This window comes from Pristiophorus japonicus, chromosome 3 (genome assembly GCF_044704955.1).
Source record: "Pristiophorus japonicus isolate sPriJap1 chromosome 3, sPriJap1.hap1, whole genome shotgun sequence".
NCBI lineage: Eukaryota > Metazoa > Chordata > Chondrichthyes > Pristiophoridae > Pristiophorus > Pristiophorus japonicus.
This window is the reverse complement of record NC_091979.1, coordinates 7,042,995-7,069,210: the sequence shown is the minus strand read 5'-3', so window position 1 is coordinate 7,069,210 and position 26,216 is coordinate 7,042,995. Positions and strand designations below refer to the sequence as shown.

Below are 26,216 nucleotides of genomic sequence, written 5' to 3'. Positions count from 1 at the left end.
TACTCCATCCCTCTCGCAATGAAGGCCAACATTCCATTCGCCTTCCTGATTACCTGCTGCACCTGCAAACTAACCTTTTGGGATTCATGCACAAGGACCCCCAGGTCCCTCTGCACCGCAGCATGTTGTAATTTCTTCCCATTCAAATAATATTCCCTTTTACTGTTTTTTTTCCCAAGGTGGATGACCTCACACTTTCCGACATTGTATTCCATCTGCCAAACCTTCGCCCATTCGCTTAATCTATCTAAATCTCTTTGCAGCCTCTCTGTGTCCTCTACACAACCGGCTTTCCCACTAATCTTAGTGTCATCTGCAAATTTTGTTACACTTCACTCTGTCCCCTCTTCCAGGTCATCTATGTATATTGTAAACAGTTGTGGTCCCAGCACCGATCCCTGTGGCACACCACTAACCACCGATTTCCAACCCGAAAAGGACCCATTCATCCCAACTCTCTGCTTTCTTTTCGCCAGCCAATTCTCTATCTATGCTAATACATTTCCTCTGACTCTGCGTACCTCTATCTTCTGCAGTAACCTTTTGTGTGGCACCTTATCGAATGCCTTTTGGAAATCTAAATACACCACATCCATCAGTACACCTCTATCCACCATGCTCGTAAAGAATTCTGGTAAATTAGTTAAACATGATTTCCCCTTCACGAATCCATGTTGCGTCTGCTTGATTGCACTATTCCTATCTAGATGTCCCGGTATTTCTTCCTTAATGATAGTTTCAAGCATTTTCCCCACTACAGATGTTAAACTAACCGGCCTATCGTAACCTGCCTTTTGTCTGCCCCCTTTTTTAAACAGAGACGTTACATTAACTGCTTTGCAATCCGCTGGTACCTCCCCAGAGTCCAGAGAATTTTGGTAGATTATAACGAATGCATCTGCTATAACTTCCGCCATCTCTTTTCTCTTTTAATACCCTGGGATGCATTTCATCAGGACCAGGGGACTTGTCTACCTTGAGTCCCATTAGCCTGTCCAGCACTACCCCCCTAGTAATAGTGATTGTCTCAAGGTCCTCCCTTCCCACATTCCCGTGACCAGCAATTTTTGGCGTGGTTTTTGTGTCTTCCACTGTGAAGACCGAAGCAAAATAATTGTTTAAGGTCTCAGCCATTTCCACATTTCCCATTATTAAATCCCCCTTCTCATCTTCTAAGGGACCAGTCCCACAGGGCAGGCACCGGGGGAAGGGCCCAGTCCCACAGGGCACCGGGGGAAGGGCCCAGTCCCACAGGACATCGGGGGAAGGCCCCAGTCCCAGCGGGCACTGGGGAAAGGGCCCAGTCCCATACCCAGTGGTGCAGTCACTCAGTGAAAACTCCCCTGACTGTTGACCCATCCTCAATACAGGAACTTCCCGTTGACCATTGCTCTCTACCCACACCCTTCCCAAGTGTGCTCTCTGACCTGTAACTTTTGGCTCGGTGCAGGAGGGCTGATGATCCCCTGGAAGCGCCGCTGGTGTGTGCTGAAGGACGAGACCTTCATGTGGTTCCGGGCCAAGCAGGAGGCGCTGAAGTCAGGCTGGCTGTACAAGAAGGGAGGGGGAATGTCCACCCTGTCTCGCCGCAACTGGAAGCGCCGCTGGTTCGTGCTGCGCGAATCTCGCCTGCTCTACTTTGAGAACGACAGCGAGGAGAAGCTGAAAGGCACCATTGATATCCGCGGGGCCAGGTTAGGCTTCGCTTCCCCACCCCTCACTTACTATGTGCTGTGGCTTCAGATCCCTCTCCCCTCCCCCTTTCCCTCCCCCTCCTTTCCCTCCTCCTCCGACCTCTCCACTACCCCTTCCTCTTCCCTTCTCCCTCACCCTTCCCCTCTCCTACTCTCCTCCCCCGCTCTCGCCCCCCCTCCCTCCCTTCCCCCTCCCCTCTCCCTTCCCCTCACCCTTCCCCTACTCTCCTCACTCCTCCTGATCCCTGCTCCCTCTCCCCTCCAATCTCTTCTCTCCCTCCCCCTCTTGTGATATATCCTTACGACATCACTAAAACACACGCACTCAAGGTGGCTTCAATCTGGAACTGTCTTTATTGTAAACAGCAGCGGTTGCATTACCACAGTAGTCCACTAGGTGGAGCAGTAGTTCACTAGAAGGAGCTATATTATCCTTCTCCCTCCTTAATGAAGAAGTAATTATAACATCATCATCATACATAACAAAAGATAAGGACTTATTTTGCCATATTTACTCATCAAACTTAACCACTGGTTTTCTGTTTCGAAGAGGATACCTTTGCTCTCGAACAGAACTTCCCAAATTTGATGTTGAAATTAGACTCATTCTAGGCTGATCCTGAGGAGAGTTTTTCTCCAAGGGTAACTTTTGATCTACATTTTAACTCTCCACAACTTTAGACTGTCTGCCTAACTTGGACTTAAATTCTGACTTTCTCTTAGACTTGTTTCTAGTACATCTGATACTGGTACCTTAGTTATAACAAGACTATCTGACTCATCAGAAATAATCGAATCATTTCAAGTTTCAACTGCTTCCACATCTGTAGGTAAAATATGATCAATGTCAACAAACCTAACCTGTCCATGATCAAACAACTTGACCAAATATGTGCGAGGACCACATAGCTTCACCACTCTTCCTGGAAACCACTTTAACCATTTATGGTGATGGTTCTTCACACTAACCTTCTGATTTAATTTCACACTTCTCTCTCTTATCCTACCTCTATCATGATTCTCTTTCTGTCTTAATTGTTTCTCTTCTACTGATTGTGCTAAGTTTAGCTTTAACAACGAGAACCTGGTTCGTGGCTGTCGTTTGAGAAACAACTCTGCTGGTGTTCTACCTGTAGTTGTATGAGGAGTATTACAATACGTAATTAGAAAATTAGCCAATTTGTGGTCGAACGACAACTGCCATTTCTTTGGATTTGGATCCAGCATTTGCTTGATGAGGGCACGTTTTACAATTTGTACTGTGCGCTCTGCTGCACCATTTGACGCAGGGTGGTATGCTGGTATATTTCACACCATTTCTGCTCATGAACTGTGCAAATTCTTATGAACAAATTTGCGGCCCATTATCAGACATAATTTCTTCTGGGAGGCCATATGAAGAAATCAATCTTTGCACTTTGCTTAGTGTTTTACTTGTTATTTTCTGCATCGGAAACATCTCTACCCACTTCGAATGGCTATCAATCACAATGAACAATTGTTGTCCTTCTAGCTCAGCAAAATCTATATGTAATCTTTGCCACACCCTGGGAGGCCATTTCCATGGCTGCAATGTGGTTTCTTGACATGTTGTACACTGACTAACGATGTACTCTATAGGCCTGGCCACCATAAGTAACTGCGTGCAAAACTCTTGGTCAAGCACATTCCCAGGTGTTGGTCATGAAGATCTCCTAATAATTTGGACCTGAATTTATTTGGAATAACTATTCTTACACCCCACATGATACAATCTTTATCCACTGATAATTCATTCCTATGAACAAAGTATGGAGAAATATCTTTCTCTGATACCTGGTTTGGCCAGCCATTTATTATGTAATAATACACCTTTGACATCACTGGGTCATGTTTGGTTGCTCTACCAATCTCTTCAGCTGTAACTGGCAGTTACTCATTTCAGCACCAAACAAGCAAATCCATAATAATGTATTGAATGAAGTGCTCAAACGGCTAGAGAAGCATAGAGTATGAGTGACTGCTCGCAAGTGTGAGTTATTTCAAAACTCAGTGGAGTACTTAGGGCACAGAGTAGACAAAGATGGTTTACATCCAACCAAGGGAAAGCTGGATGCAATCAGAAATGCACCCACTCCCAAAAATGTCACTGAACTTCGATCATTTTGAGGTCTTTTGAACGATTATGGGAAGTTCCTACCAAATTTGACTACAGTGATGCATCCACTGAATGAACTGTTGAAAAAACAGGTTCATTGGAAGTGGTCAGAAGAATGCAATGCAGCATTCAAGGAGTGTAAAAGCCAATTGGTAGCGAGTACCATGTCAGTTCACTATCATCATCATAGGCGGTCCCTCGAACAAGGATGACTTGCTTCCACATGCGTTCAGAGATGTTTCACCGAAGGACCCGATATTCCAGTCCTGAACTCCAATTGAAGGGGTGGAAGATGCCTGTGCGTGGATTTTTTTAACATGTGGTGACCGTTGCACACCGGCCACCACACGGGCTTGACAGAGCTAGGCCTTTATCCAGTAACAAGGATTAACCAGGACGACTGGAGACCTGCTCTGCTGCGCGGACCTAGTGCGCACACATATCGCAGTGTGGGCTGGCCCGTGCTGCCTCTGGGCCCCGTACCCTCATTTGCCGCACCTCCGCCACGATCGCTCGCCGCTCCTCCGCCACAAACATTCGCCGAACCTCTGCCGCGATCACCCACTAAATCTCAGCCACAATCCCTCATCACTCCTCCGCCCCGATCACTCGCTGTACCTCCGCCACGACCTTCCTGCTCCTCTGCTGTACCTGGGCCCCGCCGATGCTCCTGCCCACGCTCCAAATGGCGACCTGGGTCCTGATGACGTAACCCAGTCACCCACCTCGAAGCTGTCGCATACCTGGAGCAGCTCGCGCTGGAAGTTGCAACAGTACGCCACTCTAGCTCTTTTGCAGCCAGCCTGTGGAGGTGTTCTCTCACAGGTCGTGGGGCCACGATGTTCACTATGTTCACTATGACATATCTAAGGAGATCAAGCTAGCATGTGATGCCTCTCCGTATGGAGTTGGGGCAGTGATCTCTCATGTACTACACAGTGGGGAGGAGAGACCAATTACTTTTGCTTTACGCACTCTCTGTGCCGGTGAGCATAATTATGCGCAAATCGAAAGGGAAGCTTTGGCATTAATTTTTGGGATCAAGAAATTCCACAAATACTTGTATGGTCGTAAGTTTATCATTGTTATGGATCATAAGCCTCTGACAGCAGTTCTCCATCCAAAGTCCCCAGTTCCAACATTAGCTGCAGCCCGAATGCAGAGATGGGCTTTGATTTTGTCAGCATATACATATGATATTGAATACAGACAATCAGCTGATCACAGTCATGCTGATGCTATGTCTAGGTTGCCTTCCCCATCACAAGTTACACCAGATAGGGAAGAAGTGTTCTATTTTTCATACATTGAACTGCTAGTTACAGCTGAGGAGATTGGTAGAGTAACCAAACGTGACCCAGTTATGGTACGGTATGATTACATCGCAACTAGCTGGTCAAACCAGGTATCGGAAAAAGATATTCATCCATGCTTTAGTCAAAGATGGTTTACATCCAAACAAGGGAAAGCTGGATGCAATTAACATAGAAACATAGAAAATAGGAGCAGTAGGAGGCCATTCGGCCCTTCGAGCCTGCACCGCCATTCAATATGATCATGGCTGATCCTCTATCTCAACACCATATTCCTGCTTTCTCCCCATACCCTTTGATGCTATTTGTGTCTAGAAATCTATCTATCTCCTTCTTAAATATATTCAGTGGCTTGGCCTCCACAGCCTTCTGTGGTAGAAAATTCCACAGGTTCACGCCCTCTGAGTGAAGAAATTTCTCCTTATCTTAGTCCTAAATTTCCAACCCTATATCCTGAAACTGTGAACCCTTGTTCTCGACTTCCCAGCCAGGGGAAACATCCTCCCCGCATCCAGTCTGTCCAACCCCATCAGAATTTTATACGTTTCAATGAGATCCCCTCTTATTCTTCTAAACTCTAGTGAATACAGGCCTAGTCGACCCACTCTCTCCCATACGACAGTCCTGCCATCCCAGGAATCAGTCTGGTGAACCTTTGCTGCACTCCCTCTATGGCAAGTATATCCTTTCTTAGGTAATGAGACCAATATTGCACACAATACTCCAGGTGTGGTCTCACAAAGGCCCTATATATCTGTAGTAAGACATCCTTGCTCCTGTACTCACATCCTCTTGCAATGAAGGCCAACATACCATTTTCCTTCCTAACTGCTTGCTACACCTGCATGTTTGCTTTCAATGACTCGTGTACAAGAACACCCAGATCCCTTTGTACATCGGCATTTCCCAAGCCATCACCATTTAAATAATACTTTGTCCTTATGTTTTTCCTACCAAAGTGGATAACTTCACATTTATCCACGTTATACTGCATCTGTCGTGTGTTTGCCCACTCACTCAACCTATCTAAATCGCCTTGCAGTGTCTTTGCATCCTCCTCACAACTCACAATCCCACCTAGTTTTGTATCATCAGCAAACTTGGAAATATTACATTTCATTCAAGTCATTGATATTTATATATATTGTGAATAGCTGGGGTCCAAGCATTGATTCCTGTGGTACCCCACTAGTCACTGCCCGCCACCCCGAAAAAGACCCGTTTATTCCTACTCTCTGTTTCCTGTCAGTTAACCAATTTTCAATCCATGCCAGTATATTACCCCCAATCCTATGTGCTTTAATTTTGCACACTAACCTCTTATGTGGGAATTTATCAAAGGCTTTCCAAAAATCCAAATACACTTCATCCACTAGTTTTCCCTTATCTATTCTATCAGTTACATCCTCAAAAAACTCCAGTAGGTTTGTCAAACACGATTTTCCTTTCATAAATCCATGTTGAACATAAGAACATAAGAATTAGGAACAGGAGTAGGCCATCTAGCCCCTCAAGCCTGCTCCGCCATTCAAAAAGATCATGGCTGATCTGGCCGTGGACTCAGCTCCACTTACCCGCCTGCTCCCCATAACCCTTAATTCCTTATTTGACTTTGTCTAATCCCGTTGGTATTGTCTAAGTGTCCCGTTATCAAATCCTTTATAACAGACTCTAGCATTTTCTCTCCTACTGATGTTAGGCTAACCGGTCTGTAGTTCCGTGTTTTCTCTCTCCCTCCGTTTTTAAATAGTGGGATTACATTTGCCACCCTCCAATCTGCAGGAACTGTTCCATAATCTATCGAATTTTGGAAGATGACAACCAATGCATCCACTATTTCCATGGCTACCTCTTTTAGTACTCTGGGATGCAGATTATCAGGCCCTGGGGATTTATCTGCCTTCAGTCCCATTAGTTTCTTACTAATAATCATTTCCTTTAATTCCTCTTGCTCACTAGACTCTTGGTTCCCCAGCATTTCTGGGACGTTATTTGTGTCCTCTTCCATGAAGACAGATCCGAAGTATTTGTTTAATTGTTCTGCCATTTCCTTGTTCCCCATTATGAATTCTCCCATTTCTGTCTGTAAAGGACCTACATTTGTCTTCACTAATCTTTTTCTTTTTACGTACTTGTAGAAAATTTTGCAGTCGTTTTTTATGTTCCTTGAAGTTTTCCTCTCATACTCCCCTCTTAATCAATCTCTTGGTCCTTTTTTGCTGAATTCTAAACTGCTCCCAATCCTCAGGCTTGCTACTTTTTCTGGCAACTTTGTAAAACTCCTCTTTGGATCTAATACTATCCTTAATTTCTTTTGTTAGTAATGGTTGGGCCACTTTTCCTTTTGTGTTTTTGCCCCAGAAAGGAATGTATAACTGTTGCAATTCATGCATTCGTTCCTTAAATATTAGCCATTGCCTATCTACCATCATGCCTTTTAATGAATCCCAATCTATCATAGCCAATTCATTCCTCATACCTTTGTAGTTTCCTTTGTTTAGATTCAGGACCCTAGTTTTGGATTGGACTACTTCACTTTCCATCTTAATAAAGAATTCAATCATATTATGCTCACTCTTCCCTAAAGGACCCCGCACAACAAGACTGTTAATTAACCCTTTCTCATTGCACAATACCCAATCTAGGATAGTCTGTTCCCTAGTAGGCTCCTCAACATACTGGTCTAAAAAACCATCTCGTACACACTCCAGGAATTCATCCTCCACAGTATTATTACTAATTTGGTTTGGCCAGTCTATATGTAGATTAAAGTCATCTACGATTGCTGTAGTACCCTTGTTACATGCATCTCTAATTTCCTGTTTGATGCCGTCCCCTACACTACCACTACTGTTTGGAAGCCTATAGACAACTCCCACCAATGTTTTCTGCCCTTTGGTGCTCCTTAGCTCCACCCAGGCTGATTCTAGACCTTGATTTTCTGAGCCAATATCCTTTCACACAATTGCTCTGATTTTATCCTTTACTAACAATGCCACCCTTTTCCTTTTTGCCTGTCCTTCCCAAATATCGAATATCCTTCGATATTCAGTTCTCAACCCTGGTCACCCTGCAACCATGTTTCCGTAATTGCAACTATATCGTATCCGTTTTGTACTATAGCCCTATTTGCGCTATTAATTCGTCTACCTTATTATGGATGCTTTGTGCAATTCAGATATAGTGCTTTTAGATTTGTCTTTTTAACATTATTAGACATTTGAACATCTTTTTGTACTATAGCCCTATTTGTCTTATCGCTATTTTTTCTTCCCTGGACCCTATTTGTTAGTGCACTCTTTTGTTTGCGTGCTCTGTCCCTTCCTGACATAATCTGGTTATCCTTACCACAATCACTTTTCTGCATTGCTTCCTTTTCTCTTTAGCATTCTAGATTTCTCTCCACTGGGACCCTCCTCGCAGCCCCCCCCTCCTATTTAGTTTAAAGCCCTGTCTACCTCCCTAGTTATTCGATTCGCTAGAACTCTGGTCCCAGCATAGTTCAGGTGTAGTCCGTCCCCACGGAACAGCTCTCTCTTTCCCGAGTATTGGTGCCAGTGCCTCATGAATTGAAACCTACTTCTCCCACACCAACCTCTGAGCCACGCATTCCTCTCCCCAATTCTATTGACCCGATGTCAATTTGCTCGTGGCTCAGGTAATAATGCAGAGGTTATTACCTTTGTGGTTCTGCTTTTCAATTTAGTCCCTAGCTGCTCAAATTTTTTCAGCAGAACCTCTTTCTTAGTCCTACCTATGTCCTACATGTACCATGACAACTGGATCCTTCCCCTCCCCCTCCAAGTTCTTCTCCAGCCTGGAAGAGATGTGTAATATCTCCATGTTTGCAGATGACATTAAGCTGGGTGGCGGTGTGAGCTGTGAGGAGGATGCTAAGAGGCTGCAGGGTGACTTGGACAGGTTAGGTGAGTGGGCAAATGCATGGCAGATGCAGTATAATGTGGATAAATGTGAGGTTATCCACTTTGGTGGCAAAAACATGAAGGCAGAATATTATCTGAATGGCGGAAGATTAGGAAAAGGGGAGGTGCAACAAGACCTGGGTGTCATGCTACATCAGTCATTGAAAATTGGCATGCAGGTACAGCAGGCGGTGAAGAAGGCAAATGGCATGTTGGCCTTCATAGCTAGGGGATTGGAGTATAGGAGCAGGGAGGTCTTAATGCAGTTGTACAGGGCCTTGGTGAGGCCTCACCTGGAATATTGTGTTCAGTTTTGGTCTCCTAATCTGAGGAAGGACGTTTTTGCTACTGAGGGAGTGCAGCGAAGATTCACCAGACTGATTCCCAGGATGGCAGGACTGACTTATGAGGAGAGACTGGATCGACTGGGCCTGTATTCACTAGAGTTTAGAAGGATGAGAGGGGATCTCATAGAAACATATAAAATTCTGATGGGACTGGACACGTTAGATGCAGGAAGAATGTTCCCGATGTTGGGGAAGTCCAGAATCAGGAGTCACAGTCTAAGGATAAGGGGTAAGCCATTTAGGACTGAGATGAGGAGAAACTTCTCTCATGTATTCAACTAGCATTGTAACCCATGTATAATCTGACCTAAGTTGTACACTGTGAGAACAATGACCACTAGGTGGGAGACACTCCTAACCTGGACCTTCAGATACAAAAGGGGAAGCTCCACCCAACTTCATCACTAGAGTGCTAAGGAATAAAGGACAGGTCACAGACTGACCTTCTCTCAAGCATGGGCCTCGTGTGCATTTATAGTAAGGACCTATCAACTTCTTCACCTCAGAGAGTTGTTAACCTGTGGAATTCTCTACCGCAGAGAGTTGTTGATGCCAGTTCATTAAATATATTCAAGAGGGAGTTAGATTATGGCCCTGACGGCTAAAGGGATCAAGGGGTATGGAGAGAAAGCAGGAAAGGGGTACTGAGGTGAATGATCAGCCATGATCTTATTGAATGGTGGTGCAGGCTCGAAGGGCCGAATGGCCTCCTCCTGCACCTATTTTCTATGTTTCTATGTCTACCCTGGCACCGGGTAGGCAACACAGCCTTCGGGACCCATGCACTTGGCTGCAGAGAACCCTACCTATCCCCCTAACTATACTACTACAACCATCTTCCTCTTTACTCCCCCCACTTGAATGGCTTTCTGCTCCACGGTGCCTTGGTCAGTCTCTTGTCCACCCTGCAGTCTGCACACTTGTCCACAAGGGTTGCAAGAACCTCAAATCTATTGGAGGGACTGAGGCTCCTGCAATACTACCTCCTGGATCACCGTACCCGCCTCACTCGCAGTTACATCCTCCTGTCCCTGACCACGTGTCAATTCTAAAGTATTTAATTTAGAGGGTGTGGCTGCCTCCTGGAGCAAAAGGTCCAGGTAACTTCTTCCCTGATGTCTCGCAATGTTTGTAGCTCGGACCCCAGCTCCTCAACTCGGAGCCGAAGTTGGTTGAGCCGCAGACACTTACCGCAGATATAGTCGCCCTGGACCAAAACTTCCAGAAGCTCCCACATATTGCAGCAGCAATACATCTCCTGTTCTCCCATTATTTTATTTAATTAATTTGTTTAGTGTTAATCAAAGTATCTACCTTGTATAGTTTATTAAATTAGTTAAACAAATAAAGGTTCGTTTTTAGAATTTAGTTATATTCTATATGTTAATTTAAAAGAAAAACTTAGCCCACAATCACGACCAATCACTTACCTGCCTTACCTGTGATGTCACACAGCAGAGTTCTCCCCACCCGGAGCCGTGCGATCTCCTGGGAGAAGGAAAAAAAACAGATTAAAAACCCAGGCCAATTGGGGAAAAAACTCTGGGAAAACTCCTCTCCGACCCAACCAGGCGATCGAAACTAGTCCAGGAGATAACACTGGCCGTATGCAGTGGTCTGCTGCGGCTTTTATCCCCACTCTCGGGCCTTGGTCTGCTTCCGCTCAGGTACTCTGCCGCTCTGCAGAAAATGTAAGGAAAAACATTTCACCAAACTCTCCCACTTACCAAACTCTCAGTTTCCCACTCTGTGCTGCTGCACACCATGCTACCAGCACGCAGCCTACTGTCTTTAAACTGCTTGTGGCTCACCATACTTAGAAATGCACCCACGCTCAAGAATGTCACTGAACATCAATCATTTTTGGGTCCTTCGAACTATTATGGGAAGTTCCTACCAAATTTGGCCACAGTGTTACATCCACTGAATGAGCTGTTGAAAAAACATGTCCTTTGGAAGTGGTCAGAAGAATGCGACACAGCATTCAAGGAGTGTAAAAGCCAATTGGTAGAGAGCACCATGTTAGTTCACTATGACGTATCAAGCTAGCATGTGACACTTCTCTGTATGGAGTTGGGGCAGTGATCACTCATGTACTACATAGTGGGGAGGAGAGACCAATTGCTTTTGCTTCACGCACTCTCCGTGCCAGTGAGAGTAATTATGTGCAAATCGAAAGGGAAGCTTTGCATTAATTTTTGGGGTCAGGAAGTTCAAGTTTACCATCGTTACTGACCATAAGCCCCTGACAGCAATTCTCTATCCAAAGTCCCCAGTTCCGATATTAGCTGCAGCCTGAATGCAGAGATGGGCTTTGATTTTGTCAGAATATACGTATGACATTGAGTACAGATGATCAGCTGATCATAGTAATGCAGATGCTATGTCCAGGTTGCCAGCCTCAAGACGACTTCAATCTGGAACTCCCTTTATGTAAACAGCAGTGGTTGCATTATCACAGTAGTCCACTAGATGGAGCTATATTACAACTCTCCCCCACCCCCTCTCCCCTCCCCACTCCCATTCCCTTCTCCCCTCCCTCCTCTCCATTCTCCCTTTCCCTCTCCCCTCCCCCTCTCCCCTTCCCCTCCCCATCCACCCTTCCCCTCCCCATCCACTCTTCCCCAGCCCCCTTTCCTCATTCCCCTCCCCACTCTCCCCTCACCCCTCTTCCCACTTTCCCCTCTCCTGTCCACTTCCCCCTCCCCTGTTCCCGCTCTCCCCTGCACGCCCCGTCTCCCATCACCCCCTTTCCCCTCCCCTCCCCCCTTTCCCCTCCTCCCTCCAGCTCCTCCCTCACTCCTTTTCCCTCTCCCCTCCCCTCTTCCTCCACACTCCTAATACCCCCTCTTCCCTCCCCACTCCAACTCCCCTCTCCCCTTCCCCCTTAATGATCTTCAATCTGTGCCCTCTGGTTAACGACCATCCTGCCACTGGGAACAGTTTCTCTGCATTTACGCCTCTATCAAATTGAATACTCTCTGCAGCTCTTCATAAAGCCAAGGATACCATGTGCTTTTTTAACAGCCTTCTCAACTTGCTCTCCCACCTTCAGCGATTTGTGTACATACACCCCTCGGTTTCTCTGTTCCTACACCTTTAATATTGTCCCATTTACTTTATATGGCTTATGCTCATTCTTCCGACCAAAATGTCTCATGTCACACTTCTCTGCGTTAAACTCCATCTGCCCGTTCCACCAGTCTGTCTATGTCCTGAAGTCTGTTACCATCTTCCTCACTGTTTACTACGTTTCGAAGTGAAGGCGACGGTTTATTGTCTGAATGTCTCTCGGTCTCTTGCAGAGAGATTGTGGACAATGGAGAGAAGGAGAATGCTCTGGATGTGGTGACGGACGAGAGAACCTATCACATTGTGGCGGAGTCACCCGAGGAGGCCAGGTATTGTTCATTCATTCATTCACTCTTGGGATGTGGGCGTCGCTGGCAAGGCCGCCATTTATTGCCCATCCCTAGTGACCCCTCAGAAGGTGGTGGTGAGCCACCTTCCTGACCCGCTGCAGTCCGAGTGGTGAAGGTGCTCCCACTGTGCTGTATCATTCTCCGTGTACCAGGCACAGAGTGTGGATACTTCGGAGCAGTGTAACTACACTGACGACCCAGCCAATCCGCCCCTCAACTCCCAGCCATGTGTTTATGTGATCAACAACAACAACTTGCATTTATATAGCGCCTTTAATGTAGTATAATGTCCAAAAGGCGCTTCACAGGAGCAATTATCAAACAAAATTTGATATCGAGCCACATAAGGAGATATTAGGACAGGGCTTGGTCAAAGAGGTAGGTTTTAAGGAGCTTCTTGAAGGAGGAAAGAGAGGTAGAGAGGCGGAGTAGTTTAAGCAGGGAGTTCCAGAGCTTGGGGCCCAGGCAATGGAAGGCATGGCCACCGATGGTTGAGTGATTATAATCAGGGATGTTCAGGAGGGCAGAATTAGAGGAGCACAGACATCTCGGGGGGTTGTGGGACTGGAGGAGGTTACAGAGATTGGGAGGGGCGAGGGCCGTGGAGGGATTTGAAAACAAGGATGAGAATTTTTAAATCAAGGTGGTACCGGACCGGGAAGCAATGTAGGTCAGTGAGCACAGGGGATGATGGGTGAACGGAACTTGCTGTGAGTTAAAACAAGGGCAGCAGAGCTTTGGATGAGCTGAAGATTACAGAGGATGGAAGGTGAGAGATGGGGGAAGGAGAATTGTTGCCACCAGTGACATAACGTACACCAGCCAGAGACACAGAGACACACAGAGAGACAGAGAGAGACACAGAGAGAGAGAGAGAGAGAGGGGAGAGACTGAGACAGACAGAGAGAGAGAGAGAGCGAGAGAGGCAGAGCGAGACAGAGAGAGAGAGAGATGGACAGAGGTTACAGGAAGACAAAGACAGAGAGAGACAGACAGACAGGGAGAGGAAGAGAGCGAAATGGGGGGGAGGGGGAGAGGCTGGGGGCCATGAGTGGCGATGAAATGCTGTTGACTGATGCGAGTGTTTTCTCTGCGCAGTGATTGGTTTAGTGTGCTGAGCGGCGTACACAGTGCGACACAGCAGCAGCTGCGAGAGATGCGCGACGAACTGGCCAATCCGAAGAACGCAGTGGTACGGGTCAGCTCATTCCGTGTATACTGTGCGTCTAACCCCGTGTACCTGCCTGGGAGTGTGTGATGGGACAGTGTAGAGGGAGCTTTACTCTCTATCTAACCCCGTGTACCTGCCTGGGAGTGTTTGATGGGACAGTGTAGAGGGAGCTTTACTCTGTATCTAACCCCCTGTACCTGCCCTGGGAGTGTTTGATGGGACAGTGTAGAGGGAGCTTTACTCTCTATCTAACCCCGTGTACCTGCCTGGGAGTGTTTGATGGGACAGTGTAGAGGGAGCTTTACTCTGTATCTAACCCCGTGCTGTACCTGCCCTGGGAGTGTTTGATGGGACAGTGTAGAGGGAGCTTTACTCTGTATCTAACCCCCTGTACCTGCCCTGGGAGTGTTTGATGGGACAGTGTAGAGGGAGCTTTACTCTGTATCTAACCCGTGCTGTACCTGCCCTGGGAGTGTTTGATGGGACAGTGTAGAGGGAGCTTTACTCTGTATCTATCCCCGTGCTGTACCTGCCCTGGGAGTGTTTGATGGGACAGTGTAGAGGGAGCTTTACTCTGTATCTAACCCCCTGTACCTGCCCTGGGAGTGTTTGATGGGACAGTGTAGAGGGAGCTTTACTCTGTATCTAACCCATGCTGTACCTGCCCTGGGAGTGTTTGATGGGACAGTGTAGAGGGAGCTTTACTCTGTATCTAACCCCCTGTACCTGCCCTGGGAGTGTTTGATGGGACAGTGTAGAGGGAGCTTTACTCTGTATCTAACCCGTGCTGTACCTGCCCTGGGAGTGTTTGATGGGACAGTGTAGAGGGAGCTTTACTCTGTATCTAGCCCCGTGCTGTACCTGCCCTGGGAGTGTTTGATGGGACAGTGTAGAGGGAGCTTTACTCTGTATCTAACCCCGTGCTGTACCTGCCCTGGGAGTGTTTGATGGGACAGTGTAGAGGGAGCTTTACTCTGTATCTATCCCCGTGCTGTACCTGCCCTGGGAGTGTTTGATGGGACAGTGTAGAGGGAGCTTTACTCTGTATCTAACCCGTGCTGAACCTGCCCTGGGAGTGTTTAATGGGACAGTGTAGAGGGAGCTTTACTCTGTATCTAGCCCCATGCTGTACCTGCCCTGGGAGTGTTTGATGGGACAGTGTGGAGGGAGCTTTACTCTGTATCTAACCCCGTGCTGTACCTGCCCTGGGAGTGTGTGATGGGACAGTGTAGAGGGAGCTTTACTCTGTATCTAACCCCCTGTACCTGCCCTGGGAGTGTTTGATGGGACAGTGTAGAGGGAGCTTTACTCTGTATCTAACCCCCTGTACCTGCCCTGGGAGTGTTTGATGGGACAGTGTAGAGGGAGCTTTACTCTGTATCTAACCCCCTGTACCTGCCCTGGGAGTGTTTGATGGGACAGTGTAGAGGGAGCTTTACTCTGTATCTAACCCGTGCTGTACCTGCCCTGGGAGTGTTTGATGGGACAGTGTAGAGGGAGCTTTACTCTGTATCTAACCCCGTGCTGTACCTGCCCTGGGAGTGTTTGATGGGACAGTGTAGAGGGAGCTTTACTCTGTATCTAACCCCCTGTACCTGCCCTGGGAGTGTTTGATGGGACAGTGTAGAGGGAGCTTTACTCTGTATCTAACCCCGTGCTGTACCTGCCCTGGGAGTGTTTGATGATACAGTGTAGAGGGAGCTTTACTCTGTATCTAGCCCCATGCTGTACCTGCCCTGGGAGTGTTTGATGGGACAGTGTGGAGGGAGCTTTACACTGTATCTAACCCCGTGCTGTACCTGACCTGGGAGTGTGTGATGGGACAGTGTAGAGGGAGCTTTACTCTGTATCTAACCCATGCTGTACCTGCCCTGGGAGTATTTAATGGGACAGTGTAGAGGGAGCTTTACTCTGTATCTAACCCCCTGTACCTGCCCTGGGAGTGTTTGATGGGACAGTGTAGAGGGAGCTTTACTCTGTATCTAGCCCCATGCTGTACTTGCCCTGGGAGTGTTTGATGGGACAGTGTGGAGGGAGCTTTACTCTGTATCTAACCCCGTGCTGTACCTGCCCTGGGAGTGTGTGATGGGACAGTGTAGAGGGAGCTTTACTCTGTATCTAACCCCCTGTACCTGCCCTGGGAGTGTTTGATGGGACAGTGTAGAGGGAGCTTTACTCTGTATCTAACCCGTGTTGTACCTGTCCTGGGAGTGTTTGATGGGACAGTGTAGAGGGAGCTTTACTCTGTATCTTACCCCCTGTACCTGCCCTGGGAGTGTTTGATGGGACAGTGTAGAGAGAGCTTTACTCTGTATCTAACCCCCTGTACCTGCCCTGGGAGTGTTTGATGGGACAGTGTAGAGGGAGCTTTACTCTGTATCTAACCCGTGCTGTACCTGCCCTGGGAGTGTTTGATGGGACAGTGTAGAGGGAGCTTTACTCTGTATCTAGCCCCATGCTGTACCTGCCCTGGGAGTGTTTGATGGGACAGTGTGGAGGGAGCTTTACTCTGTATCTAACCCCGTGCTGTACCTGCGCTGGGAGTGTTTGATGGGACAGTGTAGAGGGAGCTTTACTCTGTATCTAACCCCGTGCTGTACATGCCCTGGGAGTGTTTGATGGGACAGTGTAGAGGGAGCTTTAATCTGTATCTAACCCCCTGTACCTGCCCTGGGAGTGTTTGATGGGACAGTGTAGAGGGAGCTTTACTCTGTATCTAACCCGTGCTGTACCTGCCCTGGGAGTGTTTGATGGGACAGTGTAGAGGGAGCTTTACTCTGTATCTAACCCGTGCTGTACCTGCCCTGGGAGTGTTTGATGGGACAGTGTAGAGGGAGCTTTACTCTGTATCTAGCCCCATGCTGTACCTGCCCTGGGAGTGTTTGATGGGACAATGTAGAGGGAGCTTTACTCTGTATCTAACCCCGTGCTGTACCTGCCCTGGGAGTGTTTGATGGGACAGTGTAGAGGGAGCTTTACTCTGTATCTAGCCCCATGCTGTACCTGCCCTGGGAGTGTTTGATGGGACAGTGTGGAGGGAGCTTTACTCTGTATCTAACCCCATGCTGTACCTGCCCTGGGAGTGTGTGATGGGACAGTGTAGAGGGAGCTTTACTCTGTATCTAACCCATGCTGTACCTGCCCTGCGAGTGTTTGATGGGACAGTGTAGAGGGAGCTTTACTCTGTATCTAACCCCCTATACCTGCCCTGGGAGTGTTTGATGGGACAGTGCAGAGGGAGCTTTACTCTGTATCTAACCCGTGCTGTACCTGCCCTGGGAGTGTTTGATGGGACAGTGTAGAGGGAGCTTTACTCTGTATCTAGCCCCATGCTGTACCTGCCCTGGGAGTGTTTGATGGGACAGTGTGGAGGGAGCTTTACTCTGTATCTAACCCCCTGTACCTGCCCTGGGAGTGTTTGATGGGACAGTGTAGAGGGAGCTTTACTCTGTATCTAACCCGTGCTGTACCTGTCCTGGGAGTGTTTGATGGGACAGTGTAGAGGGAGCTTTACTCTGTATCTTACCCCCTGTACCTGCCCTGGGAGTGTTTGATGGGACAGTGTAGAGGGAGCTTTACTCTGTATCTAACCCCCTGTACCTGCCCTGGGAGTGTTTGATGGGACAGTGTAGAGGGAGCTTTACTCTGTATCTAACCCGTGCTGTACCTGCCCTGGGAGTGTTTGATGGGACAGTGTAGAGGGAGCTTTACTTTGTATCTAGCCCCATGCTGTACCTGCCCTGGGAGTGTTTGATGGGACAGTGTGGAGGGAGCTTTACTCTGTATCTAACCCCGTGCTGTACCTGCCCTGGGAGTGTGTGATGGGACAGTGTAGAGGGAGCTTTACTCTGTATCTAACCCCCTGTACCTGCCCTGGGAGTGTTTGATGGGACAGTGTCGAGGGAGTTTTACTCTGTATCTAACCCCCTGTACCTGCCCTGGGAGTGTTTGATGGGACAGTGTGGAGGGAGCTTTACTCTGTATCTAACCCCCTGTACCTGCCCTGGGAGTGTTTGATGGGACAGTGTGGAGGGAGCTTTACTCTGTATCTAACCCCCTGTACCTGCCCTGGGAGTGTTTGATGGGACAGTGTAGAGGGAGCTTTACTCTGTATCTAACCCCCTGTACCTGCCCTGGGAGTGTTTGATGGGACAGTGTAGAGGGAGCTTTACTCTGTATCTAACCCGTGCTGTACCTGCCCTGGGAGTGTTTGATGGGACAGTGTAGAGGGAGCTTTACTCTGTATCTAACCCCGTGCTGTACCTGCCCTGGGAGTGTTTGATGGGACAGTGTAGAGGGAGCTTTACTCTGTATCTAACCCCCTGTACCTGCCCTGGGAGTGTTTGATGGGACAGTGTAGAGGGAGCTTTACTCTGTATCTAACCCCCTGTACCTGCCCTGGGAGTGTTTGATGGGACAGTGTAGAGGGAGCTTTACTCTGTATCTAACCCCCTGTACCTGCCCTGGGAGTGTTTGATGGGACAGTGTAGAGGGAGCTTTACTCTGTATCTAACCCGTGCTGTACCTGCCCTGGGAGTGTTTGATGGGACAGTGTAGAGGGAGCTTTACTCTGTATCTAACCCCGTGCTGTACCTGCCCTGGGAGTGTTTGATGGGACAGTGTAGAGGGAGCTTTACTCTGTATCTAACCCCGTGCTGTACCTGCCCTGGGAGTGTTTGATGATACAGTGTAGAGGGAGCTTTACTCTGTATCTAGCCCCATGCTGTACCTGCCCTGGGAGTGTTTGATGGGACAGTGTGGAGGGAGCTTTACTCTGTATCTAACCCCGTGCTGTACCTGACCTGGGAGTGTGTGATGGGACAGTGTAGAGGGAGCTTTACTCTGTATCTAACCCATGCTGTACCTGCCCTGGGAGTATTTAATGGGACAGTGTAGAGGGAGCTTTACTCTGTATCTAACCCCCTGTACCTGCCCTGGGAGTGTTTGATGGGACAGTGTAGAGGGAGCTTTACTCTGTATCTAGCCCCATGCTGTACTTGCCCTGGGAGTGTTTGATGGGACAGTGTGGAGGGAGCTTTACTCTGTATCTAACCCCGTGCTGTACCTGCCCTGGGAGTGTGTGATGGGACAGTGTAGAGGGAGCTTTACTCTGTATCTAACCCCCTGTACCTGCCCTGGGAGTGTTTGATGGGACAGTGTAGAGGGAGCTTTACTCTGTATCTAACCCGTGTTGTACCTGTCCTGGGAGTGTTTGATGGGACAGTGTAGAGGGAGCTTTACTCTGTATCTTACCCCCTGTACCTGCCCTGGGAGTGTTTGATGGGACAGTGTAGAGAGAGCTTTACTCTGTATCTAACCCCCTGTACCTGCCCTGGGAGTGTTTGATGGGACAGTGTAGAGGGAGCTTTACTCTGTATCTAACCCGTGCTGTACCTGCCCTGGGAGTGTTTGATGGGACAGTGTAGAGGGAGCTTTACTCTGTATCTAGCCCCATGCTGTACCTGCCCTGGGAGTGTTTGATGGGACAGTGTGGAGGGAGCTTTACTCTGTATCTAATCCCGTGCTGTACCTGCGCTGGGAGTGTTTGATGGGACAGTGTAGAGGGAGCTTTACTCTGTATCTAACCCCGTGCTGTACATGCCCTGGGAGTGTTTGATGGGACAGTGTAGAGGGAGCTTTAATCTGTATCTAACCCCCTGTACCTGCCCTGGGAGTGTTTGATGGGACAGTGTAGAGGGAGCTTTACTCTGTATCTAACCCGTGCTGTACCTGCCCTGGGAGTGTTTGATGGGACAGTGTAGAGGGAGCTTTACTCTGTATCTAACCCGTGCTGTACCTGCCCTGGGAGTGTTTGATGGGACAGTGTAGAGGGAGCTTTACTCTGTATCTAGCCCCATGCTGTACCTGCCCTGGGAGTGTTTGATGGGACAATGTAGAGGGAGCTTTACTCTGTATCTAACCCCGTGCTGTACCTGCCCTGGGAGTGTTTGATGGGACAGTGTAGAGGGAGCTTTACTCTGTATCTAGCCCCATGCTGTACCTGCCCTGGGAGTGTTTGATGGGACAGTGTGGAGGGAGCTTTACTCTGTATCTAACCCCATGCTGTACCTGCCCTGGGAGTGTGTGATGGGACAGTGTAGAGGGAGCTTTACTCTGTATCTAACCCATGCTGTACCTGCCCTGCGAGTGTTTGATGGGACAGTGTAGAGGGAGCTTTACTCTGTATCTAACCCCCTGTACCTGCCCTGGGAGTGTTTGATGGGACAGTGCAGAGGGAGCTTTACTCTGTATCTAACCCGTGCTGTACCTGCCCTGGGAGTGTTTGATGGGACAGTGTAGAGGGAGCTTTACTCTGTATCTAACCCCCTGTACCTGCCCTGGGAGTGTTTGATGGGACAGTGTAGAGGGAGCTTTACTCTGTATCTAACCCGTGCTGTACCTGCCCTGGGAGTGTTTGATGGGACAGTGTAGAGGGAGCTTTACTCTGTATCTAGCCCCGTGCTGTACCTGCCCTGGGAGTGTTTGATGGGACAGTGTAGAGGGAGCTTTACTCTGTATCTAACCCCGTGCTGTACCTGCCCTGGGAGTGTTTGATGGGACAGTGTAGAGGGAGCTTTACTCTGTATCTATCCCCGTGCTGTACCTGCCCTGGGAGTGTTTGATGGGACAGTGTAGAGGGAGCTTTACTCTGTATCTAACCCGTGCTGAACCTGCCCTGGGAGTGTTTGATGGGACAGTGTAGAGGGAGCTTTACTCTGTATCTAGCCCCATGCTGTACCTGCCCTGGGAGTGTTTGATGGGACAGTGTGGAGGGAGCTTTACTCTGTATCTAACCCCGTGCTGTACCTGCCCTGGGAGTGTGTGATGGGACAGTGTAGAGGGAGCTTTACTCTGTATCTAACCCCCTGTACCTGCCCTGGGAGTGTTTGATGGGACAGTGTAGAGGGAGCTTTACTCTGTATCTAACCCCCTGTACCTGCCCTGGGAGTGTTTGATGGGACAGTGTAGAGGGAGCTTTACTCTGTATCTAACCCCCTGTACCTGCCCTGGGAGTGTTTGATGGGACAGTGTAGAGGGAGCTTTACTCTGTATCTAACCCGTGCTGTACCTGCCCTGGGAGTGTTTGATGGGACAGTGTAGAGGGAGCTTTACTCTGTATCTAACCCCGTGCTGTACCTGCCCTGGGAGTGTTTGATGGGACAGTGTAGAGGGAGCTTTACTCTGTATCTAACCCCCTGTACCTGCCCTGGGAGTGTTTGATGGGACAGTGTAGAGGGAGCTTTACTCTGTATCTAACCCCGTGCTGTACCTGCCCTGGGAGTGTTTGATGATACAGTGTAGAGGGAGCTTTACTCTGTATCTAGCCCCATGCTGTACCTGCCCTGGGAGTGTTTGATGGGACAGTGTGGAGGGAGCTTTACACTGTATCTAACCCCGTGCTGTACCTGACCTGGGAGTGTGTGATGGGACAGTGTAGAGGGAGCTTTACTCTGTATCTAACCCATGCTGTACCTGCCCTGGGAGTATTTAATGGGACAGTGTAGAGGGAGCTTTACTCTGTATCTAACCCCCTGTACCTGCCCTGGGAGTGTTTGATGGGACAGTGTAGAGGGAGCTTTACTCTGTATCTAGCCCCATGCTGTACTTGCCCTGGGAGTGTTTGATGGGACAGTGTGGAGGGAGCTTTACTCTGTATCTAACCCCGTGCTGTACCTGCCCTGGGAGTGTGTGATGGGACAGTGTAGAGGGAGCTTTACTCTGTATCTAACCCCCTGTACCTGCCCTGGGAGTGTTTGATGGGACAGTGTAGAGGGAGCTTTACTCTGTATCTAACCCGTGTTGTACCTGTCCTGGGAGTGTTTGATGGGACAGTGTAGAGGGAGCTTTACTCTGTATCTTACCCCCTGTACCTGCCCTGGGAGTGTTTGATGGGACAGTGTAGAGAGAGCTTTACTCTGTATCTAACCCCCTGTACCTGCCCTGGGAGTGTTTGATGGGACAGTGTAGAGGGAGCTTTACTCTGTATCTAACCCGTGCTGTACCTGCCCTGGGAGTGTTTGATGGGACAGTGTAGAGGGAGCTTTTCTCTGTATCTAGCCCCATGCTGTACCTGCCCTGGGAGTGTTTGATGGGACAGTGTGGAGGGAGCTTTACTCTGTATCTAACCCCGTGCTGTACCTGCCCTGGGAGTGTTTGATGGGACAGTGTAGAGGGAGCTTTACTCTGTATCTAACTCCGTGCTGTACATGCCCTGGGAGTGTTTGATGGGACAGTGTAGAGGGAGCTTTAATCTGTATCTAACCCCCTGTACCTGCCCTGGGAGTGTTTGATGGGACAGTGTAGAGGGAGCTTTACTCTGTATCTAACCCGTGCTGTACCTGCCCTGGGAGTGTTTGATGGGACAGTGTAGAGGGAGCTTTACTCTGTATCTAACCCGTGCTGTACCTGCCCTGGGAGTGTTTGATGGGACAGTGTAGAGGGAGCTTTACTCTGTATCTAGCCCCATGCTGTACCTGCCCTGGGAGTGTTTGATGGGACAATGTAGAGGGAGCTTTACTCTGTATCTAACCCCGTGCTGTACCTGCCCTGGGAGTGTTTGATGGGACAGTGTAGAGGGAGCTTTACTCTGTATCTAGCCCCATGCTGTACCTGCCCTGGGAGTGTTTGATGGGACAGTGTGGAGGGAGCTTTACTCTGTATCTAACCCCATGCTGTACCTGCCCTGGGAGTGTGTGATGGGACAGTGTAGAGGGAGCTTTACTCTGTATCTAACCCATGCTGTACCTGCCCTGCGAGTGTTTGATGGGACAGTGTAGAGGGAGCTTTACTCTGTATCTAACCCCCTGTACCTGCCCTGGGAGTGTTTGATGGGACAGTGCAGAGGGAGCTTTACTCTGTATCTAACCCGTGCTGTACCTGCCCTGGGAGTGTTTGATGGGACAGTGTAGAGGGAGCTTTACTCTGTATCTAGCCCCATGCTGTACCTGCCCTGGGAGTGTTTGATGGGACAGTGTGGAGGGAGCTTTACTCTGTATCTAACCCCCTGTACCTGCCCTGGGAGTGTTTGATGGGACAGTGTAGAGGGAGCTTTACTCTGTATCTAACCCGTGCTGTACCTGTCCTGGGAGTGTTTGATGGGACAGTGTAGAGGGAGCTTTACTCTGTATCTTACCCCCTGTACCTGCCCTGGGAGTGTTTGATGGGACAGTGTAGAGGGAGCTTTACTCTGTATCTAACCCCCTGTACCTGCCCTGGGAGTGTTTGATGGGACAGTGTAGAGGGAGCTTTACTCTGTATCTAACCCGTGCTGTACCTGCCCTGGGAGTGTTTGATGGGACAGTGTAGAGGGAGCTTTACTTTGTATCTAGCCCCATGCTGTACCTGCCCTGGGAGTGTTTGATGGGACAGTGTGGAGGGAGCTTTACTCTGTATCTAACCCCGTGCTGTACCTGCCCTGGGAGTGTGTGATGGGACAGTGTAGAGGGAGCTTTACTCTGTATCTAACCCCCTGTACCTGCCCTGGGAGTGTTTGATGGGACAGTGTCGAGGGAGTTTTACTCTGTATCTAACCCCCTGTACCTGCCCTGGGAGTGTTTGATGGGACAGTGTGGAGGGAGCTTTACTCTGTATCTAACCCCCTGTACCTGCCCTGGGAGTGTTTGATGGGACAGTGTGGAGGGAGCTTTACTCTGTATCTAACCCCCTGTACCTGCCCTGGGAGTGTTTGATGGGACAGTGTAGAGGGAGCTTTACTCTGTATCTAACCCCCTGTACCTGCCCTGGGAGTGTTTGATGGGACAGTGTAGAGGGAGCTTTACTCTGTATCTAACCCGTGCTGTACCTGCCCTGGGAGTGTTTGATGGGACAGTGTAGAGGGAGCTTTACTCTGTATCTAACCCCGTGCTGTACCTGCCCTGGGAGTGTTTGATGGGACAGTGTAGAGGGAGCTTTACTCTGTATCTAACCCCCTGTACCTGCCCTGGGAGTGTTTGATGGGACAGTGTAGAGGGAGCTTTACTCTGTATCTAACCCCCTGTACCTGCCCTGGGAGTGTTTGATGGGACAGTGTAGAGGGAGCTTTACTCTGTATCTAACCCCCTGTACCTGCCCTGGGAGTGTTTGATGGGACAGTGTAGAGGGAGCTTTACTCTGTATCTAACCCGTGCTGTACCTGCCCTGGGAGTGTTTGATGGGACAGTGTAGAGGGAGCTTTACTCTGTATCTAACCCCGTGCTGTACCTGCCCTGGGAGTGTTTGATGGGACAGTGTAGAGGGAGCTTTACTCTGTATCTAACCCCCTGTACCTGCCCTGGGAGTGTTTGATGGGACAGTGTAGAGGGAGCTTTACTCTGTATCTAACCCCGTGCTGTACCTGCCCTGGGAGTGTTTGATGATACAGTGTAGAGGGAGCTTTACTCTGTATCTAGCCCCATGCTGTACCTACCCTGGGAGTGTTTGATGGGACAGTGTGGAGGGAGCTTTACTCTGTATCTAACCCCGTGCTGTACCTGACCTGGGAGTGTGTGATGGGACAGTGTAGAGGGAGCTTTACTCTGTATCTAACCCATGCTGTACCTGCCCTGGGAGTATTTAATGGGACAGTGTAGAGGGAGCTTTACTCTGTATCTAACCCCCTGTACCTGCCCTGGGAGTGTTTGATGGGACAGTGTAGAGGGAGCTTTACTCTGTATCTAGCCCCATGCTGTACTTGCCCTGGGAGTGTTTGATGGGACAGTGTGGAGGGAGCTTTACTCTGTATCTAACCCCGTGCTGTACCTGCCCTGGGAGTGTGTGATGGGACAGTGTAGAGTGAGCTTTACTCTGTATCTAGCCCCATGCTGTACCTGCCCTGGGAGTGTTTGATGGGACAATGTAGAGGGAGCTTTACTCTGTATCTAACCCCGTGCTGTACCTGCCCTGGGAGTGTTTGATGGGACAGTGTAGAGGGAGCTTTACTCTGTATCTAGCCCCATGCTGTACCTGCCCTGGGAGTGTTTGATGGGACAGTGTGGAGGGAGCTTTACTCTGTATCTAACCCCATGCTGTACCTGCCCTGGGAGTGTGTGATGGGACATTGTGGAGGGAGCTTTACTCTGTATCGAACCCCCTGTACCTGCCCTGGGAGTGTTTGATGGGACAGTGTAGAGGGAGCTTTACTCTGTATCTAACCCCCTGTACCTGCCCTGGGAGTGTTTGATGGGACAGTGTAGAGGGAGCTTTACTCTGTATCTAACCCGTGCTGTACCTGCCCTGCGAGTGTTTGATGGGACAGTGTAGAGGTAGCTTTACTCTGTATCTAACCCCATGCTGTACCTGCCCTGCGAGTGTTTGATGGGACAGTGTAGAGGGAGCTTTATTCTCTATCTAACCCCGTGCTGTATCTGCCCTGGGAGTGTTTGATGGGACAGTGTAGAGGGAGCTTTACTCTGTATCTAACCCCCTGTACCTGCCCTGGGAGTGTTTGATGGGACAGTGTAGAGGGAGCTTTACTCTGTATCTAACCCGTGCTGTACCTGCCCTGGGAGTGTTTGATGGGACAGTGTAGAGGGAGCTTTACTCTGTATCTAACCCCGTGCTGTACCTGCCCTGGGAGTGTTTGATGGGACAGTGTAGAGGGAGCTTTACTCTGTATCTAGCCCCATGCTGTACCTGCCCTGGGAGTGTTTGATGGGACAGTGTGGAGGGAGCTTTACTCTGTATCTAACCCCGTGCTGTACCTGCCCTGGGAGTGTGTGATGGGACAGTGTAGAGGGAGCTTTACTCTGTATCTAACCCCCTGTACCTGCCCTGGGAGTGTTTGATGGGACAGTGTAGAGGGAGCTTTACTCTGTATCTAACCCCCTGTATCTGCCCTGGGAGTGTTTGATGGGACAGTGTAGAGGGAGCTTTACTCTGTATCTAGCCCCATGCTGTACCTGCCCTGGGAGTGTTTGATGGGACAGTGTGGAGGGAGCTTTACTCTGTATCTAACCCCGTGCTGTACCTGTACTGGGAGTGTGTGATGGGACAGTGTAGAGGGAGCTTTACTCTGTATCTAACCCCCTGTACCTGCCCTGGGAGTGTTTGATGGGACAGTGTAGAGGGAGCTTTACTCTGTATCTAACCCCCTGTACCTGCCCTGGGAGTGTTTGATGGGACAGTGTAGAGGGAGCTTTACTCTGTATCTAACCCCCTGTACCTGCCCTGGGAGTGTTTGATGGGACAGTGTAGAGGGAGCTTTACTCTGTATCTAACCCGTGCTGTACCTG

At 49.1% G+C, this 26,216-nt stretch overlaps 1 protein-coding gene across 1 annotated transcript in view; it reads left to right on the top strand.

The window, feature by feature from the left end:
* Positions 1 to 26,216, top strand: part of LOC139260446 (unconventional myosin-X-like) — a 204,319-nt gene that overhangs the window by 162,944 nt on the left and 15,159 nt on the right. Inside the window, exons 27-29 of the mRNA XM_070877008.1 lie at positions 1,451 to 1,694; positions 12,720 to 12,815; positions 13,935 to 14,028. Of these exons, the coding sequence (XP_070733109.1) occupies positions 1,451 to 1,694; positions 12,720 to 12,815; positions 13,935 to 14,028 (434 nt within the window). The remainder of the gene's footprint in view (positions 1 to 1,450; positions 1,695 to 12,719; positions 12,816 to 13,934; positions 14,029 to 26,216) is intronic.